Genomic DNA, 27,455 nt, shown 5'->3' with positions numbered 1-27,455 from the left:
TGTTCAGTGTGAACAATAATTCTTCATAGTCCAATAAGTATGAACAATGATTGTTTATTTTTTACTGTTGAACACGTATTGTTCATACCTACTTTAAGTATGAACACGTATTGTTCATATCTGTTTTGGGTATAAACATTTATTATTCATATCTGTTTTGGGTATGAACAATCAATGTTCACATATGTTTTGGGTATGATCTTACATTATGTTGAGGTATGGACATTAATTGTTCATACCCCAAATAGGTATGAACAATGATTGTTCAGAGCTCATGTTGAGGTATGAACAAATAATCATACTCCAATAAGTGTTCATACATCACATAACGCATGATTAGTAAAAACAATGATTGTTGATATGAACAATGAGTGTTCATAGCTCATGTTGAGATATGAACAATGATTGTTCATACTCTAATAGGTGTTCTTACTGATCATACATTATATTGAAGTATGAACATTGATTGTTCATACCCCAAATAGATATGAACAATGATTGTTGATATGAACAATCATTGTTGATATTCTAATAGGTGTTCTTACTGATCATCACTACACCATAATAGGATATTTGCAACACGCACATTTTTTTGTTTTGCAACGGTTATTTACCGTTAGCAAGTTGACAACGTTAAATAAGTGTTGGCAATGTTGTAAAGCGTTGGTTTATTTGGGTGAATTTCAGAAATTAATTGCCAACACTTAAAAATCGTTCGATAAGTGTTACAAATTAAAATTTCGCGAAAGAGGGAAACAAAAAAATCACGCTCTATTATTTCGGTATAAGTATAAAACATAACTTTCTTTCTCTCTCTCTCTCTCACCGCCCGCCGCATTTCAAGCCCTAAAATAGATCTCGCACTCATAAAATGTTTACTTCTCTCTCTTCAAATCCTTGAATCCGTACATAACTAATTTTCGGTGGTTCTTGCTGGAAACCAAAGGAACAAAGTAACCAGGTCATTTTTTATCCTTTGCCTTCAAATTTGTTTATAGCTAGAAAATCGATTTTTTAGGGTTTTATTTTCTACTTATTTTTCCAGATCTAGTTTCTTTCTTTGCAAAAAATAATGCAGATCTGAAAAGCAGAAAATGAGAGAAATAATTAGTATCCATATTGGTCAGGTAGGGATTCAAGTTGGTAACTCATGTTGGGAACTCTATTGTCTCCCACATGGAATCCAACCCGATGGTATCATGCCTAGGTATAATCTTTCATTTTTACCGTTTTTTAAACTTATTTGCTCGGTTTTATTTCATTTCTGGTGTGGATATGGATTTGTTAGAGTAGATCTGATTTTTTTTTTTTTTTGTGTGTGTGTGTGTGTGTGTGTGTGTGGGTTTGGGAATGATGTGGTGATTGATTATTGAGAGTTAAATGTGTTTGTCGGCGCAGGTTTGTGTCACCGGATATATAGTGTTGGTGCAAATATCATTGCGGTAATTTCGAAAAACAATATATTCTGCTTTTCGAAAAATGTTCGATGCTGTTTATAAGTAATGCAAATGATGTGTAGTTTATAGTTCATGTGCTATGTGTTTTGCTTGTGATGTTGTAGTGAGAGTGAGAGTTGTATTTGTATTGCATATGACATTTTAGTAGTTGTCTTTGTGATAGAGCTTACGTCAACTTGTTTACATTGAGACTCTTTGTTGAACTTATGTTGACAATAATTTAGCGTGGATTGGCTTTGACATACACATGAGTAGTGTCATGGGGCTGTTGCGCATACCTTGCTCTATAAAATACAACACTAAAAATGACTTTCTGCTGTTGCCTGGGTGCTTGTGTAATTCTTTCTTTTGTAAAGCGATTTTTAGCTCTTCTGTATATGAAAATATGTTCCAAGGACTTCTAATTAGTTAATATCATTTTGTCGGTTTATGTGTTCATTAAATGGTTCTGTTTCATGTGGGAAAACTAGTTCATCTGTTAGCTTTGACTTGTTTTCAGTGAACAGATCGCACAAGTCAGTGAACAAAGTAACTAAATGGTTAGTGGTGCAATCTCGCTTCTCGGCCCAGGTGAGGAGGCACTTGCTTGTTTCCCAGCACTAACCAATAGTTTCAGGGCACCCGCAGTGGTGCTATTTTGGAAAGGAGGTATGAACCATCAAACTGTCTCAAATGTTGACTGCATCTCTGTGGAACCTAAACTCATATTGGTAGGTTGGGAGTTGTGTAGTAGTTATTTGATATTTATAAGATAAATGGAATCTTATATTAGTATTTCCTACATATATATTAATTAAATAGGAATATTCCTCTGTTGCATTTCCTACATATATTAGTATATTACACTTGTGTCATCTTGTTTTTGTTTGTACAAATTTCTTTGAGAGTTTAGAGTAAAATATGAAGGATCAAAGCAATCCCATCTCCATTGTAGCTATTGTTCTTATAGTTCTTACTATGAATTCAAGGCTAACTACATCTCAAAAAAGGAATTAATGTTGTATTTTAAAATGCTTTTGGCGCGTTTTGAATAATGTTGATCTCTATAAACTCCTTTTCACTTTAACTAAATGTGGGGAAGCAACTGCTTTACCACCTTGAAGTTCTGATGGGTGTTTGTGATGCGGTTGTAATCTTGTCCTTTTATGATTTCTTCAGAATTTTTTTGGATATAAGGGGCTCTTATTATTTTTTGGATCAATAATTCTATTCTTACCTACTTATTATACATAATAATTGGTGATTGTTGATTTGTATCGAGATACACGCGTGTATTCTAGTGCAAATAATGTTATGTAAGTCGGGTGTAAAAGTGTTGTTTTGGGATTGCTTACCAGATGGGAAGTACTTTTTGCAAACATACACGTTTTGTACTACTTACTTTCTTGGAAGAGGCTGTAAATGATTTGCCGAATTGCATCATGGTTACCAAAGATAAAGTTAAAACATGCACTTGTTGCACTTAAACTAATGTTTCTTGTCTCTGTGTCGTTTAATTTGTTTTTAAGTTAGATGGACGCAAGAAAGTCTTCTAAATGGTGGTTTAGAAACAGGAAATTTATTAGAACTAATGGGTTTTTATACTGTTTCAAGACTCATAACTACAAAACATATAGCTTCTGTTAAACATTATATGGCCTGAGGGTCTGAGACAAGCTCCACGATAGTGGTATGAGAATTTTGATGAAACAGGACTTGACTTGCAATATCATACACAGGGTGTGTGGTGTTAATCTATGATTCAAAATATGAAAAGCTAGTGATTTAATATTTATGGTAAGTTAAAAGCCAAGGAGTATTACTTGGCTGTACGTTGATGATATACTTATGTTTAGGATATATATTGCTTGTGCCTAAAATGTGATTTCCAGTCTTCAACTTTGATATGCAAATTTGCTTGAAACTGATGCCAGTGTGTAATGAAACTGCGGGGCGATGATAGTAACCATGACATCATTGACATGGTATTTCAATAGTTCATTATAGTAGCTGAGATGGTAATAAAAAAAAGCTGGCAACTTCTCCTGTTTTTTTTTTTTAACCATGTTGCAAGGCTTTTTGGTTTTCATTCTTTATACTCGGCTAGGTGCCTAGGCAACATACTGGAACTAGTTGAGCGGGCATAAGCAGTTAAAAACAATATACTGTATTGTGAATTTGTTTAGGGTAAACAATGACTGTAATAATGGTGAAATGCTTGAGCCATTGAAAATTGTGCGGGAGAAAATTGTTCTCTTAAGCCATTAGCTGTTAGCTTACAAGTTCAAGCACAGTGCGTCCTTTATCTTTTTTTACCGTTTGTTCACCTACATGTTAGTATAGTTGGATTATACACAGTTGGATATATGAAACGTTGTTTACTTTGCTGCCAGGGAAAGAGTTTCAGATGTGCCTCAAAGGCAATCTTCTAAGGTTCCATTTCAGGTGAGGACATCAGGTTCCGATTCTAATCTACTCCATCAACGACCAATAGTTGATCGCAGTAGCCCTAAGCTAGGTGATCGTCGCTCACCACGAGGTTCCCCAACTGATCGATTCATTACATCAGAAGAAACTCGGGACACGAGTTGCAGATTTGGAATCCCAACTGGGCCAGGCACAAGAATAGCTTAAGAAACTGAAAGACCAGTTAGCTTCTACTGAAGCTGCCAAAAGGGATGCTCAAGAAGAACTTGGGAAAAACAAAAAGGAGCCAGTTATTCCTGAAAGTGAAGATGGGCAGGATCCTACTGCTCCGCCACCACCTCCGCCTCCACAAGTCCAAGAGAATAGTCATGGGAATGACAGCAGTGTAACTGATACCTCTAATGAAAACCCAGGCGAAACTGTTGTTTTTGAAGTTCCAATGCCAACTATGCTAGATAAGACCATGATGCAAGAGGGCAACACAAATGAGCAAGAGGATAATGAAACGAAATCAGTAGAGAAATCTTCTGAACAGTTACTTCCGGAGGAAGAGAAGCCATCAGTGGAAGATATGGTTTTACTTAAGGATGAGATAAATTTGCTGAAACATATGTTCTTTGCTATCACTTGTGTTAAAAAATTGAAACATTGTTTCTGTTGCTGTGTGGTCTCTGATAGTTCTGTAGGCAAAGGGAAGAAACAAAATATGAGAAATTATATTTTTTTATCAGCAGCAACCCATCAGCAATGGTTTATAACCGTTACAAACGACTTTTAAATTAATTTTTTTAAAATTAACTAACAATTTTGCAACGCTTAAAAATTGTTGGTAATTTTTTAACAAATTACTAACGCTTAAAAACAGTTGCAAAGGTTTTAAATTTGTGTACACAATAGTTATAAAAAGCGTTACAAATCATTATTGCAACGGTTAATAACTGTTGGAAATTTCTGTTTGCAACGCTTATTAACCATTGCAAAAATTTCCAACACTTTACCCACGCCATATTTGCAACACTTAAAAAGCGTTGCGAAAATTATTAGCAACGGTTTTTTACCGTTGCAAATAGCCTGTTATGGTGTAGTGCATACATTATATTGAGGTATGAACAATGATTGTTCATAGCTCATGATGAGGTATAAATAATAATTGTTCATACCTAAATTACCTAACAATCATTGTTCATACTATATACACTGGGTCGTTTCGGTTGGGCCGGGCCACTTATTATTTCGCATTAGGGGTATACTTGACATTTTATCTACCCAAGCCGTTTTTAATTTCGTGTCAAGAGTATACTTAAACTTTCATCTACCCGGTCCTTGCGAGTGATTAAAAAAAAAGGTGTCTTTACGAGTTACTTTCTTCCCCGATCTGTCTTGGAGAATTTCTCCCTGTATTGCTATTTCATTGAGGCATGAACTTATCTGCTATCAAAAAACTTTCAGTTGTTATGGAATCCAATGAAGGTATTCTGGTTTGGTGACATCGCACCATATCCTGCCTTATGGTCAGTGACCAGCTATTATAAATATACAGTTAATCATGTCACTACAATTATCATGATGGAATAAGCATGGATATATAGATATTAATTCGAAATATAGATGTTTTCAATCAATCAAGTGTTTTGTATTTATTCTAATACAATCTTACTTGTAGATGCATTCATTCAATTAATTAAGTGTTTTGTATTTATTCTAAAACAAACTCACTTGTCAACAGTGGCTGAGCTAGGGGGGCCAAGGTACACCCTGTCGTACCCTCAACTTTCTAAAAATATATATTATTATCAATAATCACTTAATTAAAAAAAAAAAAACAAACAAACAAGCAGCCCACGCGTTACACGTACTCCCCTTCTCTCTTTTACGTCCTTTTGTTATGAATAAAGCCCATATAGCCTATAATTCTTATATTACAATGGTTGAATTGGATCAATTGGATAAAAACCATAAACTCTCCTATATCAGCTAATCACAAGAATTTTGTTTCGCCTACTGTGCATTTGTTTACAAAGACTTCATTATAACGTTTCGATCCCGGCTCCACCAGAGTGGATCAATATTAATTTTTGATGCTAAAAGTTCTTTAGGTAATCTAAAATGGGAGATGTTGCTGAGATAATACATGATGATAAGAAACTAGCAAAAAGTCCATGCATGCATAATGCATGACACTAGCATACGCTAAGGCGCCAGAACTAGCAACTGAAGTGGCCCACCGCCATTTGGATGTGGCATTTGAAAGAGACTAACTGCTATTAACCTGGCTAGATATTAGGCCTATAATGAGTTCAATCTTAGCGTCCGCAAGACAATTACTTAGTTTTAAGATCTTGTGCGTTAGATTGTCAAAGAATTTATCAACAATGTGACTATTACTCAAAAAAGTTTGAGGAATTGAAGTCGAATGTTAAGAGGGGAACCAAGCCAGTTGGCTAACCAGCCTTACCTTACAAGCAGCAGCTAATGAAAATTGTTATGGGAGTATACAAATCAGGACGTCCACAAGTTTTTGCAATAGAGTGAATAGACTAAGTCGTTGTAGTTTCCAATTTAGTTGTCAAATCCATTGAAAATAAATAGATAAATGCTTTAAAAGATGTTATGCCATCCTCCCATAAGCACCTTTTCTAATTCTGACCTGTGGCGCTTACACTGAACATGATCCAGTGTATCCAATGCAAAGAATCAACCTGAGCAAGCCTCAAAGAATGCTAGAACACTCCGTCATGCAATCAGTTTATATGATTTTTGATGTTCAAAATTTATTGTTTTGGTTTAAATTATTAGTTAAAAATTTTCTTTATTTTTATTTTATTTTTTTCTTTTCATATGTTTGGTTGTTTGATGGTTCACCTTCACTCAAATTTCTGGCTCTACCACTGTTTATAGATGCGTTCATTCAATCAATTAAATGTTTTGCATTTATTTTGTTGTAAGCTCACTTGCGATCTCAGGAAAATCAAATAGAATTATGTCAAAATGTGAGTTGAAGTTGGGATAACTAATATAAGTACAACTTAAGACTTTAAGCAACTTCCTGGAAAATAAATGTAATATGCAAATTTAAGTACAATCATATAAGTACAATCAAGTAGTACTAATCGAGTTGCGGCAACTAACAAAGCTGACTATGACTTAGTACAGAAAGGAGAATTGATTATACTGATCCAGTTCCAGCAAGTCAGCAACCACCAAAGTTGACTTTGATTTAGTAGAGAAAGACCGAGTTAACAAGATGCCCACCTCAAACTCGGATCAAAATGTTCACCTTTTGTATTCTGTATATTGTTTGATTCAAATTTTGCTAGTCTTTCGTTCGCCTATATTTATAGAAGACATCCATTGCTTTCCCAAAGAAACTATCTCTCCATTATCTTTCCTCGTAATCTCCACAATAACTGAAGAAAGCTTTTCTCTGTCGTTACTCAAAATTTTTGCTTCAATCTCAACTTCGTCCTAAAATTAACATGGAATACACTCCAGAGTCCAGACTGTCAGTAATGCACCTTATGTGGTACTAACTCGGGGTAATTGCAGCAAATAGGATATTATGAATTGATAAACCTTAAGAAAATAGAAAATTCAGTTATAATCAATGAATGGAAAGGGGAGGCAACACTAAGTGCCTATTTGTTTTTTTGGGTTAAGTTATAAGAGGGTCTTATAAGACCATGTGCATTTGGGCTATTTGGTCTTATAAAGTGGTTTGTTTTTAATTTTAAGTTCCTCTTATAAGCACTTGTAAAAATAGAAAAAACAAATACATGACATCTTATAGATGGTTATTTGACAAATATAACCATACTTTACATCACATTTAACTTGAATATATTAATTTGAAATAAACGTATAATTTGATTTTCGGTTTCAAATCAATTTTGATAATTAGAATATCAATTTTAGAAAACTACCTTAATTGGCGGTGGTAGTGGTAGTGGTAGTGGTCTTAATAACACGGTGGTGGTGGTAGTGGAGGTGATGATATTGGTTTTAATAGCATGGTGATGGTGATGGTGGTGGTAGTAGAAGTGGTGGATGTTTTAATAGTACGGTGGTGGTGATAATTTTAATAGTACGGTGGTGGTAGTAGTGGAGGTGATGATATTAGTCTTAATAGTACGGTGGTAGTGGTAGTGGTGGTGGTTTTAATAGCACAGTGGTGGTGGTGATAGTCTTAATAGTTCGATGGTAGTGGTAGTGGAGGTAATGATGGTGGTGGTAGTGGTGGTAGTGATGGTGGTGGTGGCAGTGGCGGCAGTAGTGGTGGTGGTGGTGGTAGTCGGTGGTGGTTAGGGTAATGGAGTTATTTGGAAAATAAGATAATGAAAATGGAAGAAAGAGATAAATGAAATTTGGGGTATATGGGCCGGGGTGTTTGAGTCATTTTTCAAGTTATAAGACTTATAGAATTGAAGTAGATCTAATTTTGGTACTTATATAATTGGAGCCTCTTATAAGACATTTCTAGTAGAATGCCTCTTATAAGAGGCAAAAAACAAACAAAAAAAATGTCCAAAATCACTGGACTACATCTTATAAGAGATTATAAGACCTCAAGGTCTTATAAGAGGCAAAAACAAATGGCCCCTAAAACATATGATCGAAACAGCAACACAAATTCATATAAAGAAAAATCTACTTATAATATGACCTTAGGTAGCTTAGGGATAGAGTTGACCAGAAGATAGGACGACTTCGGATTTCCAACTCCTAATAGATGAAGAGCAATCAATGTTACTATAATCAATACACTACCCAATTCCATTCCTTGCACCAAGATAACCAAAGCCTCATATTGTCCTAATTATTAGGAATCGTTGTAAGGCTAAGGCTTCAATCTGTACGTGTACTGAATACTCAGAATAGGACTCTTTCATATAGTTTCTCTTCATCAGAATTTTGACAAGTAGATGATGGTACAACTTGAAATTCTCAATAATATTTTCATAACAATCTGCTCTTAACTACTTTCTGCAACTTAAAATAAACTTTTCACATTGGTAAAGATACCGATTAAACAGAACACAAGTCTTAACCAAAGGTTTTACGATGGAAATTACTCACTCATTATACAAGTACAAACAATCATGTATATGAGAAGTCCTAGATCGCAATATTATTTATGTTCCGGACTGATTTATTGGTAGCCTTCTTCTCCAACCTTAAGTTTAGTTTCTCCCCACCTTCAAGACTACCTTGAGAGGCCGGAAAATAGGAGCAAAGGAAAACCGTAGGGAAGATGAAGCGGAGGAGAGCTTTGTGACGTTTTGGCCAAGCAAATTAAAGGAGGAGGAGATGGTGAAGTTTATTTAAAAGATGAAGAAAATAAGAGAAGAAGAATGACATCTTCATTTTCAAAGACATACGAGGGACGTGGTTGAAGAAAGGTGTAGAACAGGAAAAACCACATTCTCGAATTTGCATACATGCGTCAGAATGGTTTAATCAACTCATCCTTCTTTATTTGTTGAGATTACGGGTTATCTGAAGATGCAATCAGTTTCCACAATCTACAGAATCAAACAGTGACACACGTGTCATGTAGCCAGTGAATCTGTTGGTGGTGTAAGTTTTTTTTGTGTTGAATTGAAGTGATTGCATCCAACGCAGAAGTTCCTGTTTGTTTTCTCACAACTTTTCAGCATGCAACACCAGTTTTGAGTCACAATTACTCAATAAACTTTCAGCATGAAACCTAACCTTCAGCCCGAAGCAGTGCCGAAAAACAAGCAGCATTCCAATGTGTTTTCTTTTCTACATTTTTTGAATAATCATATCAATTTCATCAATGCCATTTACACAACGCTAACCAGATTATTCCTTACAAAGGAATTTCACAAGTCTGTCTTAGAAGTAAGGAAAAATACACACTTCTAGATAGGTTAATGGTTCTAAAGGCCCTTTTGGATTATGACAGACTCCGAAGCTGCAGTACAAGCTTTTGGAATATCACAGCTACCATGTGCACTCCTTCATAGATGGAAACTTGTTCTACAGAAGACGCACAAAACAGCTATATATCACTCCTATTTGGGAAGAAGCTAATGTCTCTGCTGATGCAGCAGCAAGGCATGGCACCACCTCAGTGACAACTTGGGAAGAATACATCTAAGCAGGCCTTCTTGGATTACTAGACGGGAGCACCCTGAAAGTATCTATTATAAATATGACAATAAATATTGATAGTGCTTTAGGTACTTTGAACTTTTGCACTGAATGAAAGAAGAAATGGGGCTCAACCCCTTAGTTTTAATCTGGTTGAGTATAAACCCCTTCCTATCGGCCCATACCACATAACATCCCTATTTATCAGCCCATACCACATAACCTCCTTGTTTTCCAATAACAGGGAAAATCCAGTCCGATTTCTATTTTCAATTTTATTTTATTACCAATTTTACCCTTTTTACATATTCATCCCTTCATCATAATTTCGACCAAGAAAAACACTGATTCATCTTTTCGACCAGGAAGAACACCGATTCATTTGAAGACGCTGAAGACGAAAGAAGGTTAGATGCTGAAGTGATTCACCTCTTTTCTATCTTCTTTGCGATTTTTATTCGGTCACCTGTTTCATATTCATCACTAAACATAACCATTTCACTGATCAAAACTATTTCGTACAATGTCACTATATTTACAGTGAATTCCCTTCTTATCCCTTATGGGTTTGATTTAATGGCATCAGAAACCAGACCTCCATTAGGACTAAATATTACTAGAGTATTAATGGATGCTAAGAATTTCAACGTAGCGGCATCTATGTTAACGGCATCGGATGTAACAGATGATTTCAAAAGAAGTGAAATTTGGTGCCGAATAACAATGTTTGTTCCAACCGACTTCGGCATTTGGTGATTTACCAACAACGAAAAGATTTCAATCCATGTGTTACATTCTTATTACCTATTAGGTTCATTAGAGTCAATTGTTAATCCAAAGGTGCAACCAACATTAGCAACCGAGTTATGGGTGTTGGTAGATTTACTTTAAACATTAGTAGAATTTAAAAGTTAAATTGCTGAAAATATTGTTTCATTGGTGATATTGACTATGTAAAAATACATTTACATATGTTCATCAATTTGATTTTGTTGTTTTTTGCAAATGTAGACATGGATGGGACTGCTCTTTTTGCTATTATGTACGAGACGCAAATTATGAGTGTCCGTGTCGGGACTAATGGTATGATTGCTGATTTAAAGCGCACGATTTCTGAAACGTGGCCAAACCTTACTCCACTGTCTATAGAACTGTCTTTTGTAAGGGATTCAAAGCGTATTGTGATAGATACTGACTCGGAGCTTCAATCCCTTGTTTGTTTCAATTTGGTTAAAGGTTTTGATACATTTTTGATAACAGCGTCGTCAAGAGGATTTTTTGCTTTGTGTGACGCTAGTTCTAGTTCCAAAGTCTCTCTTCAGGCTTCTTCTTGTACTTCTAGTTCTTCTATGTCTTCTGCTACATATGATGAAAATTATGTTAATGTCGCTTCTTTGCCTATTTTGACTGGTGTGGGACAAAGATTTCCTGGTGGTGCTGCTAATTTTCGTGTTGAGCTTTTACGTCATTGTCTTGTTAATCATTACAGAGTTCTTATTAAGAAGAATGATCCGGATAGAGTCACGGGCCGAGTGTTATTTGAAGACCGAAACCGGGTGTCTATGGAGAGTTCACGCATCCAAGAAGTATAAAATGCCGAAGTTCTTTGAAATAAAGACAATGGAAGCAAAACACACATGTGGAGCTGGATTTGCTGACGTTAACAATCCCCCAGTGAATAGTAAACTTGTAAAGAGTATTGTGTTAGATATGGTGAGAGACAAGCCTTTGATTAAGCCAGGTGAAATCATTGACCATTTTCTGAGGGTATATGGTGTGAACTTGAATTATTACTTTGCGCATACCGGCATAGATCTTGCATTGAAGGAGATACATGGGGACCATGCTTTATCTTATCATCAGTTACATTGGTATGTTGGAAAGCTGAAAGAAACCAATCCAGGGAGTCATGTTGTTTTGGAAAAGGAATCAACAACAGGAAAGTTCAAGAGATTATTTGTTGCATTTGGTGCTTGTATTCACGGCTTTAACTTCTGCCGCCCTATGCTTTGTTTGGATGGAACTTTCGTGAAAACAAAATACAAGGGGTGTGTCTTGTCAGCTACTGCCAAAAATGCAAATAGGGGTATGTCTTTTTGAGTTTGTGACTTTTCACATATTAGTTCATAGTAGTTTGTAAAACTGAACAAGCATAAACTATGAAAATTTACGTTTACATAGTAGTTTAGCCTATGCATTTTAATATTTACATAATAATTTAGCCTATGAAAATTTATTTTTATATATAAGAGTTAAGTTTTAATAATGAGTATGGTACATAAAACTAAATCAAGAATTGATGTTTATTTGTGTTCCGTGTATTTTTCCAAAGAGCTATGGCGGTTGTACTTTCTGAAACCCGATGATAATTGGGATTGGTTCTTGGAGCAACTTAAGTTGGTGGTCTCCAAAGATCGTGAGGCTAACTTTTATATCCCGCGAAAACCATGGTCTACTTGTGGGTGTCCCTCGCATTTTTCCCCGATTCCCATCATGGTTATTGTTTGTGGCACCTTAAAAATAATCTCAATTCAGCTATGCCCAAAGAACCATTGCTTCCGCTTTGCATACCTTGGATCTCTTTTCAGACCTTGCCTATGTTGGGACGATCATGAGTTTGAGAAAGTGATGGCTGATTTTCGAGATGTTTGCGCGCAATCAAAGCGAAAACATTTTTGTCCACCATAGGTTATGAGCATTGGTGTAATGCTTATTTTCAAGGAAATAGATATGGCGATATGTGTTCCAATATTGCGGAAAGCTTCAACTCTTGGATCCTACTAGAACGGCACTTGCCTATCACTGCAATGGTGGACAAGATCCGTGGGAAAATTATGAAAATGATGTCTGATCGGCGGGAGTTAGCTAGGAGTTGGACTACTATCTTATGTCCATCTATGGAAACTTTATTGACTGAGAGGATCGAGGTGGGGAGAAGTTGGGTGGTTCTTAAGTCAAGGGAGGGTATTTTTGAGGTGCGTGCTACTCATACTCACTTGGTTTCACTGCTCTTGTAATTGGTGGAGAATCGAAGGATTCCCTTGTGCGCACGCATTGCGCTCCATTTTGGCTGATGGATTGAATGTGTATACCTACTGTGATAACTTCTTCTATTCTCAGACATTCCGCGATAGTTATTCAAGAGTTATAGTACCTGTGGAGAACAGTAAAATGCTTGCTAAGATACCAAGTGTGCCTGATTTACTGCCTCCGGATCTGAAAAAGAAGATGGGGAGACCAGACAAGAAACGAAAGCACAGCACGGGTGCTACAAGAGGTAGGAAGAAGAACAAGGGCCCTTGCTATGGCCACCGCAACCCAAGAGTGGGCTCCACTCCTATAACATGCTCTTCACCGGTTCAATTATCTATTCTTTGATGTTGCTCATATATGAAAAACAAGATGTCAATAAACTTGCTTTCTTTTTTTTTATGTTGGATTTTATAGTTTGATGTTGGATTTTATAGTTTGATGATGTTGGATTTTATAGTTTTATGTTGGATTTTATAGTTTTTTTTATGTTGATGTTGCTCATTATATATGTAAATATATATTTACATAGTAACTTGACCTATGCAAACTTAAATTTACATAGTACCTTTTAGGAATGAAATTAGCCCCGACACTGAGGAATATATGTAAATGTATTTTTACATAGTCATTATATATATTTACATAGTCACTAAAGCTTTGCTATCCAATTTATTAGTCCATTTGTTGGTGTGAAACAATAACGGATTCAATAGCATTCGAGCTTTTCAATATCCACCAGACCAAGTATATTATCTTGAAATAGAGAACTTCATATCAATTCCACTTCACAGATTTGGTGTTAGATTGGACTAATGTAATTACGGGACCGGGGGTAGGGGAGTATTGTAATAGGAGTTATTCCTTTGTTATGTTGTTTTGTTTCTTTGCAGTGATACAAGTGTGGTACTTACTATTAAAAAAAAAAAAAAACTGAGAGCTTCAGTTATCTTTTATTGTGTTACGAATGTTACTCATAGAGTGTCAGTTCTCAATTAATCTATCTTAAGAAAAACTCTGACAGAGACACTGTTCATGCTTGTGTGGGTCGTATGATGTAACGAATTGCAAAACAACCAAAGGCAAACATCAATGTTAGACTGTTAGTGTAACACCATATATATTGTAGAGCTTTCAGCTATGACTACAAAACCATATATGGAAACTCTATAACCTAAGCTTGAATGACGTGAACTCGTGCATTTTTGCAATCACAACATTCAAATTTTAAGTGTCGACATCTTTAGCATATTCAAAACTGCACACATACAAAAAAGTATAATCCATGAAAGGCTGAATTGTTTGAATGGTTCCAAAAAAGTACAACTCCAACACTCCCGGAGAGTTAGAATGGTTCCAATGTTTTACCACAAATAAACACAACATAATCAACTAAAAATACGGAAAATCAGCTCTTCATTTCTTGCATTCTTCTTTTGGATCCCATTTTTCTTGTTGGCTTGATATAATCTCATATGCCAGGTCAACCCTCAATTGTCTCGCATCTTCTACCGTTATATCTTCCATAGTTTTTCCACATATTATAGCCTTCACGAACATAATGACGAATAATCCACAATCTGAACTGAAAATGCCAAAAAAGAAGTTTCAAATAAGAGATAAGAGATTAAAAAGACATTTAAGTTCGAGAAGTTAAGTTCTTACAATGCTCCTTGTTGTGGGCATGCTCCAACTTTGATATTTTTCATCAAATCCACATCTGCCAATCTTAGCTCCTGACGCCTACATCTAATAGATTCCACCACCTTCTCTTGCTGCATTAAATTGAACAAAAAATTACCAAAACTATGTAAATGTATATATATATATATATATATATATATATATATATATATATATATATATATATATATATATATGCCAATCTATATTTATGTAAACTTAAAACTTAAATTTACATAGCACTTACCAAAACTTCAGCATCTTCTAACGGAATGTATTTCTTATTCTCATAGTTTTTTGGCCTTAAAGAGTCATAGTGCGTCCATTCCCAATTCAGAGTATCAACATGAAGGAAAGTCCAGTGATAACCGTCTTTGTACTTTCTCAACTTGGGACCCTCATGCCTTGTTTCTGTTGATCTCTTAAAGCCAGCTACAATAAATAAGAATGCATCACTAAACAATAATGTTTTAACATTTTACACTTTTTACTATGCACTCTGAAATTTGTGTTATAATTGTGTTGGGCTAAAAGTTATATTACTATGCAAACTTACAAATGCAGACTAAAACTACTATGCAAATATAAGAATGCAGAGTAACCACAGACTACATCTTCAGAGATTTTGTGAATTTAGTCTGCAAATATATGAATGCAGACTAACCACAGACTACACATTCAACTTTAAGACTACAACTACTCAGCAAATATAAGAATGCAGAGTAACCACAGACTACATCTTTAGAGATTTTGTGAATTTAGTCTGCAAATATATGAATCTTGCACTAACCACGGACTACATTCAACTTTAAGACTACAACTACTCAAAGAAATATAAGAATGCAGAGTAACCATAGACTACATCTTTAGAGATTTTATGAATTTAGTCTGCAAATATAAGAATGCAGACTAACCACAGACTACACATTCAACTTTAAGACTACAACTACTCAGCAAATATAAGAATGCAGAGTAACCACAGACTACATCTTTAGAGATTTTGTGAATTTAGTCTGCAAATATAAGAATGTAGACTAACCACAGACTACACATTCAACTTCAGTAATTAAATTACATGGAAGATGCTTACCCATGCAAATGATGAGAAATATAGACACTTTGGTGGAGAATTTCCAATTAGCTTCACCACTTCCTTGGGGAGGTGGAAGAACACGTACCAATCAATAATCTACCATAAACAGTAAGAAAAATAAGTAAATTGCAAGTTTTTTCATTTCAAAAGATTTGAGTAATAAAAAGATTTACCTTATCACTGATGAAGAAGTTCAACATCATGTGGTTCAATTGTTCTCCCTGTATTTTCAAATGCGTTTGGATGTCCATCCACGCAATTGTACTGCAACATACACGATCAAAAAATTTAGTGCAACTACATAGATGATAAGAAAACAGAAAAGCTTACATATACTTCGGAAAAATAAATTTTACTTACGGGTTTGCTTTTTTGAAGAAGCTTTCCACCAACGACATCTTCTCTTTATCAAGTAGCCTCCACAATTTGTTTGAATGTGGTTTTGACATAGGTCTTCCTCTTTTTAGTGGTGGAGTCTCGAAATCATCTACATCAATCACCGGCCGGTTCAGTAACTTTAGTCTTCCTTTTTCGCTTCTTAATATCTTCAAACTCATATATCGTTGATGTTTTCTTTATCCTCTCCCTTTCCTTAACTTTCTTAAACATCGAGTTAGGTTCTTCCCTCACCTTTTTCCTCCTCTCCATCTGATTCTTTTTTCTCAACCTCCTCTCCATCTGACTCTTTTTTCTCCTCCTCCTCTCCATCAGATTCTTTTTTCTCCTCCTCCTCTCCATCTGATTCCTTTTTCTCCTCCTCCTCTCTATCTGACTTGGACTCTTCCTCTTCATCTGCCTCTCCTTCCTCATCCACTTCATTTGACTCGGACTCTACCTCTTCATCTGCCTCTCCTTTCTCATCCACTTCACCTATCTCACCTTTCTCCTCCTCCTCATCTGCCTCTCCACTTTCCTCCTCATCTGACTCGGAATCTCCACTTTCCTTCTCCACATTCAACTGCTCGATCTTTAGCAGTTTTTTCAAGTGAGTGTTTTCAGCCTTCAACTGAGCATTCTCTTTTTTCAAGTCTTCATTCTCTTTTCTCAAGCAATCTAGTTCACTTGGAGCAGAAACATGGCTTATTAATCTTGTTTCTTCCTCGCTCAGTTTCAAATTTATCATCACGCTCTCCGTTTCAACATTTTCCAGCTGAAAATCCTTAGTCATCTTCTCATTCAGTTTTTCCATGGACCACCTTGCTATTCTTGGGAAGGAGTGCACATTTACAGGCTTACATATAGCAACATGCTCACATAGAAAATACTGCACATCACACGCAAATTTAAGATTGTAGAGTAAAACTACTATGAAAATTTAAGATTGCAGAGTAAAATTTAAGATTACAAAGTAAAATTACAATGAAAATGTAAGATTGCAGAGTAAAACAGCTATGCAAATCTAAGGTTGCAGAGTAAAACTACTATGAAAATGTAAGATTGTAGAGTAAAACTGCTATATGGATCAGACAATGTTTAATAATCGGGATGGCCAATCATGTATACCGAAAGTGAAATAACTTACCAAGAGTTGAATAACGCATCCTGATATAGCGAATGGAGATTTACTATCCCATTTATGAACTTTGGTCATCAACTCTTTGTGGATAGATGTGGCCCATGCAACACTCCACATCGCATCAAAAGACTCCACATGTGTTGGAAATGACCATCCAATTCCACTTGCACCGCTACTGACAAACATGGTCATAACCATGTATATGACTATTAGTCTAGCAACGTCTTCAACAGACTCATTATCTTCTTTGTTGATAATTTTGTTCAATGTAGCTAATACAATCACAGTTGTTATTTTGGCTTCCTTTTTCCAAAGATCTCTTTGCATAAATGGTGAGGCTTCAATAGCATTCTGCCTAAGGGTTCTCGACTGGAATGCCACTATCTTTCCCTGCACTGGAAGGCCAAAAGTAACAGCTACATCTTCTGGAGTCAGCTCCACCCACTTATTTTTTCCGAATTTGAATTTTCGCCTTTTCTTGAAAGTAGGCTTGTAAGACTTTGATTATGCAAAGTGGTGTGCTTCTTCTCTAACATTGTCTTCGTTATTGTACCATCGTGAAACACCATAAACAACTTTCCAAATGGTGTTTCTTTCAGCTTTTGCAATATGGTCATCTCTAAGAGTTTTCTTCAAATCTTGCACAAGACCCAAAGAGAGCTATCAAGGGAAGATCTAAATGTCTTGTACAACTTCTTTTTGTTTACATTCTGTTATAATGAAAGAAAACAAATTAATAATGAAAATCATCTATGCAAATTTAAAAATGCATAAATATATTACTACGCAATTTTAAGAATGCAGAGTATAAATAATATGAAAATTTAAGAATACATAGTAAATTTTAAGAATGCAGATTAAAAGTATGAAAATTTACAAGATCTGTGACTTTTACATATAACACTAGCATGCACACATAAGATTGAGAACTGACTAACAAACCATTCACATAAATAACCAGTAAATAATTACAACTTAGTTCAACATAACCAGCAAGAGTAACTTACATCAGTTCTCTTCCAACACAAGATAAAAAGGAGGTAAGTTACGTAATATAAAAAGATTAGGAAACCAAAGGAAGCCTCTCAAATAAAATGGATTTATATAGAGCAGAATGATCATATACACCCAAAGAACCTCTTTCCTTGTGTTTTCCTAAGTCTACAATGCCTACAAGTCAATGTATACTATTTCAATAATTCCATATTAACATGTTATAGTCAAAAGCCATTTACAATCCACTATATGACTCAACTTGACGTGCCACACCCTCAAAACAATTTCTACCTAGTTGCAAACAATGGAATAAAGTTGAGCTGTTCCTACCTACAACTTGCCGTTTCCATATAGTCAATAAATTAGGATAAGCTCATAAAAACCTTAAACATCACGTCGAAATATTATCCCATCAACATCCAAAAATAAACAACAAAATCGAAATACCTAAAAAAAAGCGTCTCTTCCTCTATACAAATACCGATCCGACTTTTATATATATAAAATTAATAACGAAAATCATCTATGCAATTTTAAAAATGCATAAATATATTATTACGTAAATCTAAGAATGCAGAGTAAAAATACTATGAAACGTTAAGATTATAGAGTAAAAGTACTATAAAAATTTAAGAATGCAGAGTAAAAGTATAAAATTTACCAGATCTGTGACTTTTTTCGACTTTCCTTCACTACCAACCTTCTTCTTCTTTCTTTCTTTGGTAGAAGTTGAACATTGCTTCCTTTTTCTACTAATTTTAGATAATTTATCTCCTTCCACCATTTTATAAAATAAAGAGATAGTAAAGAGAGTTTATGGTGGTGTCGGAAAATAGAGAGAGAGTCAAGAGAGACGAGGGTTTATGGTGTGGAGAAATTTTTTCGTGAAAAAGATGAAAGAGAGAAAGAGAGACTACGGTGTTTACGGTGTTTTGGGATAGTTTTGGGGGGTATTTTGGTCAGTTTAGTTTGTTTTAGAAAATAGGGGTGTTTTGTTAGTTTGTTCGTATACAGGGAGGTTTTATGTAACTATTTTTTGGTGAGGGAGATTAAACCCAAAATTAAATCTGAGTGAGATGGGAACATGACAGAGTCACACAATGTTTTTGTTCTTTTTTCCATTTAATAGAAATTAACTCGCTTACCTAGCAAAAAATAATAATGGCTCTAAAGGCCTAGCTATAAAACTCAATTCATAAAGATAAACTACAAGCAAGAGGGGCCATGTGCAGTACTCTAGAAGATTAAGAGTTCATTCTCTAGTGAGTGATGGCGTGCAGCTGGTAGGGTTATTGATGAGGCATATTGAGTAATTGAGTTAGGGAGAGTTTCTTTCCCAAGTTTCATGTTCTAGTGAGGATCTCACTCACCAGTACTATCGTTTTGTGCTTTATGGACATGTTACTGTGAGAGATGAATTGTGAGATTGTGGTGGAAGGGTAAGTCTTTCGATGTAGATTGGGGGAATGTTACTTGTGGTGGGGAGGAGTTGAGCCTAATAGAAAGAGGCAGTAGGGGGGTTTTTGTTTGCTCCACCACTGTTTGGGGTGGAAGATGGTTAGGGAACTTGCTCTGTCAAAGTTCACTAGGTCTTTTGAGCTATGGGATGCCAATCTACCACACCGACAACTCAGGTAAGCTAATCTGATGTAGAACATTAGTTGAGTCTGTCAGTGTCATAGGTGTGCCCCTATGTTCCCTCTACATATTATGGGCGTGAGCTCCTTAGTTGAGTCCAAGCCCATGGTTCGAGTCCATTAATTAGTTTGACACATGTCGTGTTCCTATTGGTTTATGTTTTCTAGGTTTACTTTAAATAACGGGCTTGTAGTTAGAGTTTCAACAGTTGTGTTTATGTGTGTGATTTGTGATTGAGAGATTCAATAAAATAGTGATTTTTAGGTTGTCTTTTAATTGTGTTTCAATTAAAGTGTAGATTCAATTAAACTGAAGTTTCCGCCTGTAACACCCGTATTAGTAATTTGTATTTATTTATTAATTAATTAATTATTTTTTTTATTTAAAATTTGTTGGATTGGATTTGGGATATGTGAGCCTGATTTCTGGGCCCGAGTCTGTGTTAGGCTTAGGTTTCAAACTCAGGTATATATTCATATTTTTCCAGAGAATAGGGTTTTTAGATAAAAAAATAAAATAAAAATGGAGGCGGAGATAAAAGCTCGATTGCTAGAGAGTTGGAGCATGACAATTTGGACTATGAGGGATTCGTGGAGCTTTTAATACAGGTGAGTAGTTAGTTTTTCTATTTCACTGAATCTAGAGTTTTACGGGTATACAGACAAAATTTTACTGTCCAAGGTTTCCGTTCATTTTTTTCTATTTGTTCTTCTATAGTTATTCTACGATAGTGTCGAATTGTTAAACTGATGTTAGTATATTGTTTTGCTTAATTATTGAACAGTTGAAGCTTATTGGGTTGTTAACGGCAGTGCAAGCCCCACAGCAAGATTTCGGCCTGTGTTTGGTTTAAACTTTTTTTGTTTGTGGTGTTGAACTCTTATCTTGTTGTGGTTTCGGTGGAATGATGTTGGGTTGTAGTTGGGGTGTGTGAGTACTGAAGGATGGGGGTTGTTGAAGCTTGGAGGTCGTTAATGGCAGACGATCCAGTATGGAGGAAGGGTTATTGATATCGATTATTGTTATAGTTGTTTTGGTAGTGGATTGTAGTGTGTGTGAGTACTGTAGAGTAGGGGGGGGTGGAGGCGTTTGATGAAGGGTTTGGATTTAAGGATTTGAGGTTTTTGTTTGTATTAAAGTTGTAGGGGTTTTAAATCTGGTTATTTTCGGTTATGTTTGGAGGGGTGGCAATCGGAACTTGTGGTGGTCGAACTGGTGGAGGGATCTGTTGGAGGGAGAAGAAAGAGAATGCAATCCGGTGCTTCCAAACACATTCTAGTTTCACTAAACCTGTTAGCTTGTTGGGCTTGGATCGAACCAGTTAGGTTTAGTTCTATGGGCTAGTTTCTTTTGTTAGTTTGGGCCTTTTTCAGTTTATTCTTTGGACCGAACTCATTTGTGTTTTGGGCCAGTTTAAGTTTCATTTTTAGTTGGCTTGGGCCGAAACCAATGAGTTTTCTTTAGGCCAGTTTCAAGTTTGTTTTGGGGCCGGTCTATATAACTTAAAATAGATCCAATGGGGTCTTTAAATATTTAGATTTTTGGGTTTTGATTGTGGACTGTGGACTTTTTAATTGTGCTACGTTTTATGTTGTAAATTGTATGGACAAAGCAAATGCTAAAATGTTATGGAAGCCTGTATAAATTGGTTTGTTATTATCTAATTGAGATTTGATGTGAGTAGTGTCTAAATCATATAAATATTGGCACGTAACAAGAGGGGAATTCTTATAAGACTTAGATATATACGTTTTTATGAGAATTAAATTATATACAGACTTAGATTCATGAACTTTAGTATTGGGCTTTGATGGTGAATTGAGTTCACATAAATATATTGAACGAATACATTACAGGATTGATTACTAGTATGAGTTGCTACTTAAATGAATTGTAGTATTTATGAAGGCTTGAGATATTCCATATGGTGTAGTGCAATATATGATTGGCACGTGAAATAATAAGTTTCGAGATTTGATATAGAGATACTTGGATATCGTGCAATGAATAGTATTGGCACGTGATAATGTGGATTGTATTATAACGAGAAACGTTGAGCTTCAGTACAATTAAGTATACTGGCATGAGATAGAATAAGAATTATTCTGAGATATAAATGTATGACACTTGAATAAATTACGTAACGAAAATCCTAGAACCTAGCTACCACAACTCATGTGATTTGGCCTTTGTGATGGGCGTATGTGATATGATTGGCCCTTCTAACGTTTCAGTGAATCTGAATGGCCCTTCTGGCGTAGCCGAATAGTGAGTTGATTATTCCGTTCGCAAAATTAGAACGAGACGCGCGATATTTTATGCCGAATAGTGGCAGTACTCACATAATGACGGTCGTGTGAGGGTTACCTGGTATGCGATATCCCGCTTAGGGTAACTACGCACGGAGTGGTGCATTATGTGAGGGGAGGCATGTGGATGTACATGTTCGGCGTTGGGAAGCGATTGTGGTAGCCAAAGAAACTAGGTAAGACATAGATACGACGTGATTTTAGGGACACGCAAAAAAAGCCTTAAATAATATAATTATGGTAATATGTTGGTTAATGATATATCTTTAAATATATGATTGTATATAGTTTTGCAGAAGGGTGGGTCAAACTAATTACTTGTGCAGAGACAACCTACTCTGTAATTGAGCATGAAATGCAGTAAGTATAGAATATGCTTGGCTGCTTTTTAGTTTAGTTATAACCTAAGGCACCTCGGTGGAGGAACTAAATGTCTTTGTATTATGGTTGGGAGGCTAAGGCGCCTCAATGGAGGAACTACATGCCTTATTTATTATGCGTATGGTTGTTGTGTGGTTAGTGGGAAGTTAAGGCGCTTCAATGGAGGAACTACCTGCCTAAATTTTTATAATTAAGAATGTTGTATTAGTCGTCGGAAGTTAAGGCGCCTCGGTGGAGGAACTAACTGCCTTATTTATTAGGTATATGTATGTATTAGTATGATTTGTATTTTAGGTTTATAATGCTGACCCGATTTGCATGTTTGCTTATCGGGTGTGTTCATTAAATGAACATAGTTGATAAGTCTTGACAGGATTAGTGTTGAAGAAGGTTGGTTGCTGCTTGTGGTCTGCGTTAGCATTGCATTCATGATATATTTTGTTTTCCCTTAAGGTGTAATAGATTTTAGTGGAGACAATGTTGTTTTGTATTTTCAGTTGTAATTATAATTAAAGAGTTATTGAAAGGAGATTTGTAATTTAATAATATTTGTGAGTTTTTGGGTAATGAAGAGGACTTTCGTTTATTTGAAATTTTTTTATTGGTTTTTAATTATCCGCATATTTAAATTGATTATGGGATTTTTGGAAATTGAGAGTGCATCACTCCTCAAAAATCGAAGAGTCGGGAACAAATATTGTTTTTCCAAATTCTGTCGAAATTTGGGGTGTGACACTGCAAGTAAGATCTACATTATTTGGAATCGGAGCAGATTAATTCCAGGGGTTACTATTCACGGTATTGTTCACCGAAAACACTGTTCGCGAAACACTATTCATCAAGTACTATTTACCGAGTCACTGTTCACCCAGGTTACTGTTTACGGCGATTTTTTTTCTTGAAAAGTCAAATTTTTTTTGTGTTATTATGGTGAATAACAAAGCAACTTGAGGTCATCCTCCATCCATGGATACTCGCATGTCTCGTTTGGAAGAAAGCATGAAGAACATGACACATATGTTCTAGAACCTAATAGAAGTAAAGTTTCCAGTCCAAAGAGAGATGCAACAACCACCTCCACCACCATAGAATAATGGTTTAGTGGCTAGTACTGATGATGCATCTCAGGTTGATGGTTCAATCCCTCTTCTGAACCCTTTTGCGCCTACAGATCTAGAAAACAACGGAGAGAACAGAGTTGACATGAAAGATAACACCAACAGGGAACCTCCTCTCAATGAGGAACATGAGGGTGTACTCCTCAATGATGCTTTGCTTTCATTGCTGTTGGGTGGTGTTGAAACCCCTATCAAAAACCACCAATCTTTGATAAGTATGAAGATGAGTCTCTTTTTTATAAGTACGAAGATCTGATTTGGGAAAATTTTGTGACTCACTTTGACAAACGAAGTAATTTGTTTTTCAAAAAAACACGATTGCAGATTTGGATTTCCTTAAAGAAAGTCACATATGTTGGTGAAGTTACAAGCTTTCAAGACGAGCCATTGGTACCGAAATTTTTTGGTGCATCTTCTGGTTATTATTTTCATAATCTGTGTGCAAAAGCATGTTGTGGGTTACTGATTTTAAGCCAAGGAAGCTACTACAAAGGAAAAATTCATGGTTGGATTCCTTTCAGTTGGGGTATTGGCCGATTTCCTAAAGCTTGTGGACGTGGTTCTCTTTACCTGAAGTTTTTGTTGATTAGAAATTCGATGACGAATTTTTTTCAGTTGGGGAGAGTGATGTAGAACATTAGTCGAGTCTGTCAGTGTCATAGGTGTGTGCCTATGTTCCCTCTACATGTTATGGGCGTGAGCCCCTTAGTTGAGTCCAAGCCCATGGTCCGAGTCCATTAGTTAGTTGGACACATGTCGTGTTCCTATTGGTTTATGCATTCTAGGTTTACTTTAAATAACGGGCTTATAGTTAGGGTTTCAGCAGTTGTGTTTATGTGTGTGATTTGTGATTGAGAGATTCAATAAAAGAGTGATTTTTAGGTCGTCTTTTAATTGTGTTTCAATTAAAGTGTAGATTCAATTAAACTGAAGCTTCTGCCAGTAAAATCTACATTATAATCGGAACTATTCGAAACAATGGAAACGGGACTTCGTTCATTTGTTGGTATGCAGTAGGCATAGATCAAAGAAAAGGGCATTGATGTGTTCCGGCTGGTAAGAATAGAAATGGGTGGGCTGATTTTGGGTCGAAATTTCTGAAAAAGCTTGATTCATCAATGCATAGGGAGACAAACTCCAAGCACAGCCATTTCTCATCAGTTGAACCAAGGGGTAGGGAGCTCATCTCCTTTGAACAACCAATATCGGTCGTTGACGAGTGGTTGGGGTCACGGTAATCCTAAAGTAGTGGGGAACTCAGAAGGTGCTGTCTTGAATTCATCATGGTGGGTGACAACGGTGCTATGTTGCTATAAAAACATGAGTTCAAATTGGGGTTGGGTACAATGTAATCTTGAAACTGTGTTTGGTTCTGCGGATGTTTATGGAATCCGGAGGAGCTCTACTTTTTCTCCGGTTTGAGAGAGAGGTGGAGAGATTGATGAAGATGTCGACTCTTCGATTTGGGGAAGGGGAAGTCATCTTTAAGCGCTGGAATCCAGAATTGGGCAGCATCTCTAACTCCATTTTTAAAACCAAAGAAGTCTCATTGGCTCTTTCGGGCATTCCTTTACATCTCAGAACCAAAGAAATAGTTCTTTCCCTCATAAAAGATTTTGGTATCTTGGTAGAGCTTGATGAGTATTCTCTGAACTCTTGTGGTAAGAAAGCATGGGTTAAAGTCCAAGTTACTGACTTGGGTGCCATTCCAAGAATCATTAGCTTGGAAGAAAGGGGATATGTATTTCCTGTGTGGGTGAAGATTGATATCGAGATTGATGCTTTGGAGGAAGAAGAAATCTTAGAGTGGCCGGCATGCCTAGCGGAAGACATAGCGAATCAAGGTAGCAACTCTCCTCCGGTGGCTCAGTTTCATTCCAAGAGTTGTCTCCAAAATTGTGTAGCAAGATTTGCTGACGTCACAGTAGAGTTAAGTAGGCCACCTGGTTTTGGAGACGTTGTGGAAGAAATTCAAAATTCAAATTTTGAATCCTCTAATTAGGTTAATCGGGAACCTGCCAACAATGGGATCGAGGTTTATAACACAGTTTGTGAGGGGGTAGTGTCACATGCTCCTATTCCAGAAGTGGTGCGTACTCCAACTTTGGAGGCCCAGAACACAAATTCAAGTGTCTTTCAGGATAGGGCCGTTAGTTCGGGTATAAACATCGAAACCCAAAAGAAAAGAAGAAAAGTCTATGATAGACATAGGAAAAAAGACTTGGCAGGTATATGGGGGCCAATGAGACAATTTAGTGCTTTAAGAGTTTGTAATGGTAAGGCGAGGCATAGCTCAAAAGATAGCCAGAGCAAGACTAAGAAGGCTACATTAGATCCGAGGCCTTCATCCCTTTCGTTATATCAACCGCATTCACTGCGACTCCAAGAAGCGAGTGTTTTTGGGAGTGCCTCTATTGACAATACTGTATCAGAAGATTGCGATCGGAGTTTGCACAACGAAAGTCTTAATGAAAGGAATGTTGGTGATATTATGAAAAGAGTGTACAAATGCCAAAACATTGACGACTCTCGCGATTGGATCAAATACATGGTCATGCCATTGGCAACCAACTTGGGAATAACATCTGAATCGGGAAGAATGGGCCTTGAAAACCTTTTTGGGGAAATACATGGGAATAACACTAAGAGCCGTGGGAATGAACAAACTATGGGGTTTCAGTCTATCCTAGAGAGGGAACATGAAGATGATCATGTTGACTAACTAGGTACACCTCTAGCAATAACATTGTTGCTAGTGATAGGGTGGAATCTTGGGGCCTATAGGTCGTAGTTTGGGGCGTAATTTCTCTTTTAGAAGAGCTTTACGGTATTGGGTAGTGCTAAGAGGTCTTAGGAAGTATCTAGTCCGCTTGTGCAGTGGTTGCATCTTGTAAGTTGTAAGTGAGCTTCTCTAACACTTGTACCACATTGTGCAACCAATTGAATAAAATTTACTTATCAAAAAAAAAAAAAAAAAAAAAAAGAGTTCATTCTCTTGTGGCATTTATAGGAATTCAGAATATATAACTAATACAGAATTCAGGGAAAAATAACTAATGACCAACTACAAACCTCGATTTTAACACTCGAAAAGCAGGTAATGTTGAAATTAACGGTTGCTTGAACTTGCCCTGTAGAAGAACCAACCACAATAGCTCCCAAGACGTCTGTTTGTGTTGCAATTGCTCCAATATGCCAATTTCCATCTGTATCCTATAAAAACAAATATACTCACACACAATAACTCCCCAACAAAAAAACAGTTTAAAGAAAAATGAACTGCAAGTGGAGGGTTTAAATTACTTACAGCCAAAATCTTGGGTACAATGAAGACGCAAGTGATCAAACCCTTCTTGAAACTCAAAACCTGAAGGCAATGAAGAGTCAAGGTTTCTATCTGGTGACCAACCCTACCATTGATGAGATCTTGCAAACGTTTGTTGGCAATGAGTAGAAATTGATCATCATCTTTTTCCATTATCTCTACTTAACTTAAATCATCAGTTGTTATTTTGTGTATTTTGAATGAAACTGCTTTGACCTTCGGAGTTTGGACAAGAAGCAAATATGGAAAGGTCAGTTGTACAACCTCGGGTAGTCCAAATCTTTCCAAGTGGGACCCTTAGCATAAATTGTCGATGTACCCAATCAGTGGCTGACAATTGTCAGTGGATCTTGTATACAGTTTCCATTGAAGGAAGGAGGCATGTAGCA

At 36.2% G+C, this 27,455-nt stretch overlaps 2 protein-coding genes and 1 pseudogene across 5 annotated transcripts; 1 reads left to right on the top strand and 2 right to left on the bottom strand.

Annotated features, from left to right (window-relative positions):
* Positions 1-805: 805 nt before the first annotated feature.
* On the top strand, positions 806-4,647 carry LOC147511374 (uncharacterized; annotated as a pseudogene). The gene is made up of 5 exons (XR_015219356.1): positions 806-961; positions 1,128-1,207; positions 1,399-1,442; positions 1,957-2,105; positions 3,826-4,647. The product of XR_015219356.1 is annotated as an uncharacterized LOC147511374 (transcript).
* A 2,395-nt stretch (positions 4,648-7,042) lies between these two features.
* LOC147511372 (uncharacterized) lies at positions 7,043-27,348 on the bottom strand. 2 transcript variants are annotated; one of them, XM_086603092.1, is made up of 3 exons: positions 27,049-27,348; positions 26,814-26,954; positions 7,043-7,328 (listed from the first exon to the last, which is right to left on the bottom strand). In XM_086603092.1, the coding sequence occupies exons 1-3, from the start codon at positions 27,217-27,219 to the stop codon at positions 7,167-7,169; spliced, it is 474 nt and encodes a 157-aa protein (XP_086459218.1). In that variant the 5' UTR covers positions 27,220-27,348; the 3' UTR covers positions 7,043-7,166. The 2 variants fall into 2 exon arrangements, with proteins under 2 accessions (XP_086459218.1, XP_086459219.1); XM_086603093.1 differs by lacking the exon at positions 7,043-7,328 and adding an exon at positions 8,466-10,017.
* On the bottom strand, positions 14,275-18,009 carry LOC147511373 (uncharacterized). 2 transcript variants are annotated; one of them, XM_086603089.1, is made up of 7 exons: positions 17,306-18,009; positions 16,140-17,047; positions 15,957-16,047; positions 15,781-15,879; positions 14,938-15,122; positions 14,673-14,782; positions 14,275-14,592 (listed from the first exon to the last, which is right to left on the bottom strand). In XM_086603089.1, exons 1-2 carry the CDS (start codon positions 17,624-17,626, stop codon positions 16,397-16,399), a joined length of 972 nt encoding a protein of 323 aa, XP_086459215.1. In that variant the 5' UTR covers positions 17,627-18,009; the 3' UTR covers positions 14,275-14,592; positions 14,673-14,782; positions 14,938-15,122; positions 15,781-15,879; positions 15,957-16,047; positions 16,140-16,396. The 2 variants fall into 2 exon arrangements, with proteins under 2 accessions (XP_086459215.1, XP_086459214.1); XM_086603088.1 differs by having other exon boundaries at positions 15,957-17,047.
* Positions 27,349-27,455: the final 107 nt, after the last annotated feature.

The sequence above is a fragment of the Coptis chinensis genome, chromosome 3 (genome assembly GCF_015680905.1).
Source record: "Coptis chinensis isolate HL-2020 chromosome 3, ASM1568090v1, whole genome shotgun sequence".
Classification (NCBI taxonomy): domain Eukaryota; kingdom Viridiplantae; phylum Streptophyta; class Magnoliopsida; order Ranunculales; family Ranunculaceae; genus Coptis; species Coptis chinensis.
Note: the sequence above shows the minus strand (reverse complement) of the source record. Positions and strands in the feature narration are given on the sequence as shown.

Coding starts and splice junctions, on each gene's coding strand:
- LOC147511373 (XM_086603088.1), bottom strand. CDS start 17,626: ATGCAAAGAGATCTTTGGAAAAAGGAAGCCAAAATAACAACTGTGATT. Junction 17,048..17,305: donor GATGCGTTATTCAACTCTTG/GTAAGTTATTTC, acceptor TGTGATGTGCAG/TATTTTCTATGTGAGCATGT.
- LOC147511372 (XM_086603092.1), bottom strand. CDS start 27,219: ATGGAAAAAGATGATGATCAATTTCTACTCATTGCCAACAAACGTTTG. Junction 26,955..27,048: donor TTGTACCCAAGATTTTGGCT/GTAAGTAATTTA, acceptor TTGTTTTTATAG/GATACAGATGGAAATTGGCA. Junction 7,329..26,813: donor TTTCGAGTGTTAAAATCGAG/GTTTGTAGTTGG, acceptor TGTTAATTTTAG/GACGAAGTTGAGATTGAAGC.